A 9,335-nucleotide genomic window follows, 5' to 3' on the forward strand; every position below is an offset into this window, starting at 1 on the left:
TCCTGAGGTCGTTGCGAGTTCGTAGACACCAAACATGTATAGGTTTACTTTTATCAAGTTAAAATAAATTCAGAAGTTTGTCCAAAAAAAGTGGTGCACTTTTAGCGCCATTTTCCGCAACCTGTAGCGTTCTCATTTTTTGGGATCTATGGCTCAGTGACTGCTTATTTTTTGCAAAATAGAAGGATTGCCGCCACTTTCTAAACTGAAGGTCTGAATTGCAGTTATTTTTCCCTCCCCTTTACTTGAGTGCGACTGTTATCTTGGATAATGACAGCTTATTTTTTGCGTCTTGAGCTGACGTTTTTAATGGTACCATTTTTGCGCAGATGCTAAGTTTTGATCGCCTGTTATTGCATTTTGCGCAAAATTTGCGGCGACCAAAAAACATAATTTTGGTGTTTGGAATTGTTTTGGCCACCACGCTGTTTACCGATCAGATTACTTGATTTTATATTTTGATAGATTGGGCATTTCTGAACACGGCGATACCACATGTGTTTACATTTTTATTTTTTTAACCCTTTCATTTTCAATGGGGCAAAAGGAGGGTGACTTGAACTTTTCGTTTTTTTAAAAAAAATTTTTAGTTTTTTTAAAACTTTTTTTAACTTTTTATTTTTTTCCTAGTCCCCCTAGGGGACTATAAGGATCAGCAGTCTGATCGCTCATTTATTTCTTTTGATCACAGCTACACAGCTCAGATCAGCTGAAATGCTCATTTCATGTGACAGTGGCTGCTCTACCAGGTGTTACAAGAAGTGAGTCATGATCGCCACAGGAGTCATCCCATGACTCTGTGCTACAATGGCAACCATCGGCTCACAGTGCGTCACAGCGCCGCTTATGAAGCCTGGTAAGTATGTGTTTACCGCAGCAGGCATTTAAATCACACTGTCACATTTTGACAGCGCGATTTAAGGGTTAGCAGGCATGGGTGGATAACTGATCCACCTCCGCCTGCGAGGCACACGTATCAGCTGTTCAAATCAGCTGACATGTGCAGGAATCACCGCCAGCTGCCCGCAGCAGTCGAAGGTGATTAGCCCTTGATGATTTAGGACATACCAGTACGTCCTTGGTTGTTAAGGGGTTAAAGGGCACTCTTCCGGGGTACACAAAGAGGACCAATTGGGCTCTGCATTATTATCTACATGGGAAAAGGTTCAGCATCATTTTCTTAGCATGGGCTCTAAGTATAAGCATGTGGCTGAATGTGGACATGTGCTGGGTTCGGACCTGTGTATGGGTGATCTGGTGTGGTCCACAAAAAAAACATTAAGCTTAAGGTATCCTCACTGGTCCTCATTTCTTCGGTCCATTCAGACTTATGGCTGTCATCAACTCGTTGGCTTTCCATCTGGCCTTATCATCATGATATAAGATCCACAATGTTTTCAACAAGTCTCTGTTAAAGAAATTGGTGGGTTTGGGAACTCCTCTTCCCGTTCCTCCGCCTCTGGTTTTGGTTAATGGTTCTTTGGAGCTCCAGGTATCGAGAATTGTTGATTTTTGGCTCATCTGTCACTCTCTACAGTACCTGGTTCTTTGGCAGAGTTATGGTCCTGAGGAAAGGACTTGGGTGCCTGTTGCTGGTGTCCATGCAGAGCATCTGGTTAGGGCATTCCATCGTCATCATCCGGAGAAACCTGTTCCTGAGGGTGCAAGGGTCCAGAAGCCCCTCTTGGAGAGAGGGGTACTGTCACACAGTGTCTGGCTCGAAACTCACCGAGTGTCAGGACTAATTCTGACACTGTTCACACACCAGAGTCGGACCCTCCACACAATGCTGCTTTTTAGTTGCACAGACAGGCTCGGGTGTTGACCAGCTGTGCACTTGGTAGTAATCAGTGTTGCAGGAGTTCATTTCTGCTAGCCTGTGGATTACTGCTTGAGTAACATGTTGCAGGATACCTATCACAATCGCCTCCACCCTTTTTAAGATGGTGGAGCTTGTTCTCCCATGCCGATAAAACCTTAGGCTATGTGCGCACGTTGCGTAAATACATGCAGTTACGCTGCGCTTTGTAGCGCAGCGTAACTGCATGCGTCCTGCGTCCCCTGCACAGTCTATGGAGATTGTGCAGGGTCCGTGCGCACGTGGCGTCTTAGAGCGCAGCGTTTCGGCTACTGCCCGAAGCGCTGTGTTCTAAGAAGTGACATGTCACTTCTTCCGTGCGCTTTGCCGGCAGCTCCTGCTCTGTCTATGGGAGGAGCTGCAGGCAGAGCGCATGGAATCGGCTTCTTTTTTTTTTTCTCTACGGACATTTTCTGCAGCGATTTGAAGCGCACGTGTGCTCTTCAGATCGCTGCAGAAATTTCTGCAGGGCTAGTACGCAACGTGCGCACATAGCCTTATGCTTCCCCGGTCCTTGTGCTTTTCAATCCTGTTGCTGGTGAGCTTCTGTGTGCTGTTTGGTGTGATGTGGAAATAGTTTTGTTGTGTTTAGTTTCCTCCTGATCATGTATTGTCTATACCTCTGTGAGTGATTGTTGTGAGTTTGAATTTTGGGTTTTCCCTCATCTGTTTATTTGGGTGGGGTTAATTGCTCCTATCCCGGCCCTCTCCTGGATGCAGGGAAGGTGGCCACTAGACCCTGGTTGTTCAGGAGCTAGACCAAGGAAGGCGCCCCAAACATCGTCACCTTCAGACGTATCTTTGGGATCAGGGTCAACGAGGGTTCCCCTAACCTGATGGCCTGTTTAGGCTCCTTTGTTCCTAGTGATCCCATGACTATCTCCAGTCACATAGAGTGAGGTTCAATTATATAATCCTGCAGGCGAATCTTTACTCTGGTGGGGCAAACAACCACAATTTTGGCTGAAGACAGCAATCCGTCACAGTATGGCAACACAGGATAATGCCATCTTAACCTCTTCACTACACATGACGTACTGGGTACATCATGAATTGCGTCAGGGTAATCACCGACAGCTGCTGCGGGCAGCCAGCAGAGATCCCCGCACATGTCAGCTGATCTGAACAGCTGACATGAGTGACTCGCAGGCACGAGTGGATCCATGATCCACCCACACCCGTTAACCCCTTAGATCACGCCATCAAATGTGACAGTGCGTTGTACATGCCGGCCACTCACCCTCCGCCAACAAAAGTTGTTGAGACGATTGTTGCCATGGTTGCACATGGTCATGTGATGAGTGCTGTAGCTATCATGAGTCACTTCCTCTTACTGCCGGCAGAGGGTCGTGAGAGGAGAGCAGCATTTCAGCAGATCAGAGCTGTGTAGCTGTGATCTACAGAAATGCACTAGAGATCAGACTTCTGATCCTTATAGCCCCCTAGGCGGATTAGTAAAATAAAAAAGGTAAAAAAAAAAAGTTTTAAAAAATTTAAAAAAAAACTAAAATTTCAATTCACCCCCCATTGAAAACTAAAGGGTTAAAAAAAATAAAAAATACACACATTTGGTATCGCCGCGTTCAAAAATGCCCGACCTATAAAAATATAACATCAATCAATCTGATTGCTAAACGGCGTAGTGGCAAAGAAATTCCAAATGCCAAAATTACGTTTTTTGGTACTGTTAAAAACGTCAGCTCGAGATGCAAAAAATAAGCCATCACTGAGCCATAGATCCCAATGAAAACGTTACAGGTTTCGTAAAATGGCGTTAAAAATGCACCACTTTTTTTGGACAAATGTCTGAATTTTTTTAACCCCTTAGATAAAAAAAAAACTATACATGTTTGGTGTCTACGAACTCGTACCAACCTGAGGCATCACATATATATATATATATATATATATATATATATATATACTAGAAGGTGGCCCGATTCTACGCATCGGGTATTCTAGAATTTACGTATTGTGTAGTTCATGTATGATTTTTGTTATAGATATAGATATATATATATATACATGTTGTTGTGTGTAGTTACCAAGTGTTTGTGTAGGGCACTGTACATGTTCTGGGTGTTGTCTGGGTGTGGCGGGGGGTGAGAGCGGTGTTGTATGTGTGTTGCGTTGTTTGTGGAGCGCTGTGTGTCTGTCGCGTTGTGTTTGTGTGTGTTGCGCGGTTTGTGTGGGTGTGGTGTGTTTTGGGGGGAGGTATGTTTTGTGCAATGTGTGTGTTGTGCGGTATGTGCGTATATTTGTGTGTGCCGCGGTGTTTGTGTGTTGGGTGTTGTGTGTGTGCAGCGTTGTCTGTGTGTGTGGGTGTCTGTGTATGGCGGTGTTTGTGGTTCCCTGTGTGTGTGTGTGTGTGTGTGTTGGGGGGAGGAGTGCACCTCCCATCGTGCTCCATCCCCCATGCTGCGCACCCCCCATCGTGCTCCATCCCCCATGCTGCGCACTCCCCATCGTGCTCCATCCTCCATGCTGCGCACTCCCCATCGTGCTCCATCCTCCATGCTGCGCACTCCCCATCATGCTCCATCCCCCATGCTGCGCACCCCCCATCGTGCTACATCCCCCATGCTGCGCACCCCCCATCGTGCTACATCCCCCATGCTGCGCACTCCCCATCGTGCTACATCCCCCATGCTGCGCACTCCCCATCGTGCTACATCCCCCATGCTGCGCACCCCCCATCGTGCTCCATCCCCCATCGTGCTACATCCCCCATCGTGCTACATCCCCCATGCTGCGCACCCCCCATCGTCCTACATCCCCCATGCTGCGCACTCCCCATCGTCCTACATCCCCCATGCTGGGCACCCGCCATCGTGCTCCATCCGCCATGCTGCGCACTCCCCATCGTGCTACATCCGCCATGCTGCGCACTCCCCATCGTGCTACATCCCCCCATGCTTCGCACTCCCCATCGTGCTACATCCCCCATGCTGCGCACTCCCCATCGTGCTACATCCCCCATGCTGCGCACTCCCCATCGTGCTACATCCCCCATGCTGCGCACCCCCCATCGTGCTACATCCCTCATCGTGCTACATCCCCCATTGTGCTACATCCCCCATGCTGCGCACTCCCCATCGTGCTACATCCCCCATGCTGCGCACCCGCCATCGTGCTCCATCCGCCATGCTGCGCACTCCCCATCGTGCTACATCCCCCATGCTGCGCACTCCCCATCGTGCTACATCCCCCATGCTGCGCACCTCCCCATCGTGCTACATCCCCCATGCTACGCACTCCCCATCGTGCTACATCCCCCATGCTGCGCACTCCCCATCATGCTACATCCCCCATGCTGCACACTCCCCATCGTGCTACATCCCCCATGCTGCGCACTCCCCATCGTGCTACATCCCCCATGCTGCGCACTCCCCATCGTGCTACATCCCCCATGCTGCGCACTCCCCATCGTGCTACATCCCCCATGCTGCGCACTCCCCATCGTGCTACATCCCCCATGCTGCGCACCCCCCATCGTGCTCCATCCCCCATGCTGCGCACCCCCCATCGTGCTACATCCCCCATGCTGCGCACCCCCCATCGTGCTCCATCCCCGATGCTATAATAGTTCTCCTATTATACTCAGAGAGGAGTATAATAGGAGGACTGTAATAGGAGAAGTAGTCCTGGGGGGAGAGGAGTATAATGCCGGCTCCCTGCACATGTGTACTGGGAGTCGGTGTACACTGGTAACTATGATACACATCGGGTAACCAAGGGACCTTAGTTACCCGATGTGTATAATGGTTACCAGCGTTCACGGGCTCCGTCAAGATCCCAGCATCGCAAGGTTATGTCTGGCACTGCTGGGATCGTGACGGAGCCGGTGTAGAAGCAAGCGATATCCCAGGATGTTGTGAGTGTGTGGATGTGATGTGTGAGGTGTGTGTGAGAGTGAGTGTGATCTGATGTGTGTGTGTGTGTACTCACCTGGGAGTCGGAGCTCCGTGTCAGTTGGGCCAGAGCGAGCGTGCATTGCGTGAGGGGGGCGGGGCCTGCAGAGAGCCGGGGCGAGAGGCCAATCAGTGTGGGGGGGCGGGGCCATGGCGAGCCCAGCGGCCAATCAGCTTTGTGTCACCGTAAGGACACAATTTTGAAGCATGACAGACAGACAGACAGACAGACAGACAGAATAAGGCAAATATATATATATATATATATATATATCAGTTTTACCATATAGTGAACACGGTGAATAAAATATCCCAAAAACAATTGTGCAATCACACTTTTTTTGTAATTTTTCTGCACTTGGAATTTTTTTGTGGTTTTCCAGTACAGTATATGGTAAAACTAATGGTTTCATTTAAAAGTACAACTCGTTCCGCAAAAAATAAGCTCTTATATGGCATGATTGACAGTGATAGGTATTCCATCGTTATGAGAATATGGCAATGAGTTGATGATGTATGGGTGGTTATCTTATAGAGGCTTTTGTCGGACATTTACACACAGATGGTTGTTGGGCGAGTTCCACTTTTGCTTAGTATACATCCTAGGGCTACATAAGGGAGAGTCAACGTGAGGCGGGGACACCACTATGCCTGAGGGCGAATAATACAGTACAGACCAAAAGTTTGGACACACCTTCTCATCTCTAGAACAACTGTTAAGAGGAGACTTTGTGCAGCAGGCCTTCATAGTAAAATAGCTGCTAGGAAACCACTGCTAAGGACAGGCAACAAGCAGAAGAGACTTGTTTGGGCTAAAGAACACAAGGAATGGACATTAGACCAGTGGAAATCTGTGCTTTGGTCTGATGAGTCCAAATCTGAGATCTCTGGATACAACCACCGTGTCTTTGTAGAAAAGGTGAACGGATGGACTCTCTATGCCTGGTTCCCACCGTGAAGCATGGAGGAGGAGGTGTGATGTGGTGGGGGTGCTTTGCTGGTGACACTGATGGGGATTTATTCAAAACTGAAGGTATACAGAACCAGCAGGGCTACCACAGCATCTTGCAGCGGCGTGCTATTCCATCCGGTTTGCGATTAGTTGGACCATCATTTATTTTTCAAAAGGACAATGACCCCAAACACATCTCCAGGCTGTGTAAGGGCTATTTGACTAAGAAGGAGAGTGATGGGGTGCTACGCCAGATGACCTGGTCTCCACAGTCACCAGACCTGAACCCAATCGAGATGGTTTGGGGTGAGCTGGACCGCAGAGGGCCAACAAGTGCTAAGCATCTCTGGGAACTCCTTCAAGACTGTTGGAAAACCATTTCCGGTGACTACCTCTTGAGGCTCATCAAGAGAATGCCAAGAGTCTGCAAAGCAGTAATCAAAGCAAAAGGTGGCTACTTTGAAGAACCTAGAATACAAGACATATTTTCAGTTGTTTCACACTTTTCTAAGTATTTCATTCCACATGGTTTAATTCATAGTTTTGATGCCTTCAATTTGAATCTATAATTCTCAGAATCATGAAAATAAAGAAAACTCATTGAATGAGAACATGTGTCCAAACTTTTGGTCTGTACTGTACCTCGGCTGCTAGGTAGGTCCAATTAGGGTTATTGTATCTAAGGGGTCCATAGCCATAGAGTGTTGTTCATGACAAATTGGTGGAAGCGGTGGGATATCTGTATGATCTCCCGGGTTCTCTCCATGACAGTGTCCTCAATGCTTGCAGCCTGTACTTGCTCCATGGGGGGTAAGAGCTGGTGACTGGGGAACATGCCTACATTTAGTGCCTTTAATAGATCACTTAGACTGGTAAATCTTATTTCCGATCCCTCTGAAGCTTCCCACCTGTGCTGAAGGTTCCTTTTCATATTGTACTGAACATACGGCATGCTACGTTATTATGTCGGGCACCCTGACCGAAACCTGATGGACCTCATTAAACATATTGAGATTCATCCAACGCTGGTGGTATCCAGCACATATGGGGAGCAGCATTGTTCTTAATTTCATGTTCTGCTTCTACTATGGAGCAGCACAATGCAATTAAAGGGAATCTGTCATCAGGTTTTTGTCACCTAATTTGAGGGTAGCATACTGTAGAGCCAGAGACCCTGATTCCAGCAATGTGTCACTTACTGGGCTGCATGCTGCAGTTTTTATAAAAAATAACTGTTTTATCAGCAGGAGGTTATCGCTAGAGGACTAGTAAACATGCTTCCATGTAGTCCTCCATATTCATGAGCTCTGTGTAACACCACTCCTGATAGGGAAGGGTATCTTTTTGTGTATGCTTTGTGTAGGCAGAAAGCTGCCAATCAGTGCTGTGGGTGAGGTTATACAGAGCTCAGAATACAGAGAACTGGTAAGAGGTGACGTGGGTTCATCTGGCCAGCGCTTGCGCAGAACGGTGGAGGCAGAGTGAAAAGCGCGGGCACGAGATTATGGGCGGATACTTGCTGATGAGAATCACAGCGCTGCCCATAATCTCACGCCTGCGCAACACGTGACCAGCGGTCACACTGTGCACAGTGCTCAGTCCCGCGAGAGTGGCACGGCGCATGCGCGAGACCTCGGGAGCACTGGGCGGCATCCTCAGGTATGAAATTGAGCAATGGGGGATGGCGTAAAGGAGGCAGAATAACGGACACCAGACAGCCCGCCCCCGTGTACAAATAACAAGATTTGCATACAAAAAGGTAACACTTTATAAAGTATTTCATTTGGTCTAAAAGGGGGCACAATAACAATAGGAACCTTGCTAGAATGCAGCCCAGGAGCTGCAGAAGCTTTTAGGTTTAGTGCAAAATTTCTGCTGACAGGTTCCCTTTAAGGGCAATGGTACCAAATACTAATAAAATAGGTGGAAACTTTTGACTGTGCAGAAAGTAATAAAAATGCCTTAAAACATTCTCTCATTATTCTGACATTTGGCAAATATAAATAATTTTGGTTCCTAATTGACCTAAAACGGGAAAGGTTTATTCTGATTTCATGTTAGATAGTGAGAAAAACCTGCAGATGTGTCTTTAAAGATAGTGTATGTAAGCTTCTGGTTTCAACTGTAGCAATCCATAACATGCTTCATGACTATGTTAAAACATCCTAAGTTTTAAGTATTGTATGAAGAGGATTTGGTGAGTTTCTACTCCAAAAACTCAGCTTAAGTTAGCGTTCACACTGATTTTTTTTGGGGGGGGCGGAATCTCTCCAAATCCTCTTTAAATACTTAAAACTTGGTTCTGGTGATGTAGTAATGTACTGACGGTGGTTCTGGTAATGTATTAATATACTGATGGTGGTTCTGAAGATGTGTTCATGTACTGATGGTGGTTCTGATGATGTGTTCATGTACTGTTGGTGGTTCTGATGATGTGTTCATGTACTGATGGTGGTTCTGATGATGTGTTCATGTACTGTTGGTGGTTCTGATGATGTGTTCATGTACTGATGGTGGTTCTGATGATGTGTTCATGTACTGTTGGTGGTTCTGATGATGTGTTCATGTACTGTTGGTGGTTCTGATGATGTGTTCATGTACTGTTGGTGGTTCT

General features: G+C 47.3%; 1 protein-coding gene across 1 annotated transcript in view; it reads right to left on the reverse strand.

The window, feature by feature from the left end:
- LOC142302706 (uncharacterized) overlaps positions 1 to 7,673 on the reverse strand; it is a 76,958-nt gene extending 69,285 nt beyond the window's left edge. The window contains exon 1 of the mRNA XM_075343823.1: positions 7,518 to 7,673. Coding sequence (XP_075199938.1) covers positions 7,518 to 7,673 — 156 coding nt within the window. The remainder of the gene's footprint in view (positions 1 to 7,517) is intronic.
- Between the last annotated feature and the right edge of the window lie 1,662 nt (positions 7,674 to 9,335).

Source organism: Anomaloglossus baeobatrachus, chromosome 4, assembly GCF_048569485.1.
Source record: "Anomaloglossus baeobatrachus isolate aAnoBae1 chromosome 4, aAnoBae1.hap1, whole genome shotgun sequence".
Lineage (NCBI taxonomy): Eukaryota > Metazoa > Chordata > Amphibia > Anura > Aromobatidae > Anomaloglossus > Anomaloglossus baeobatrachus.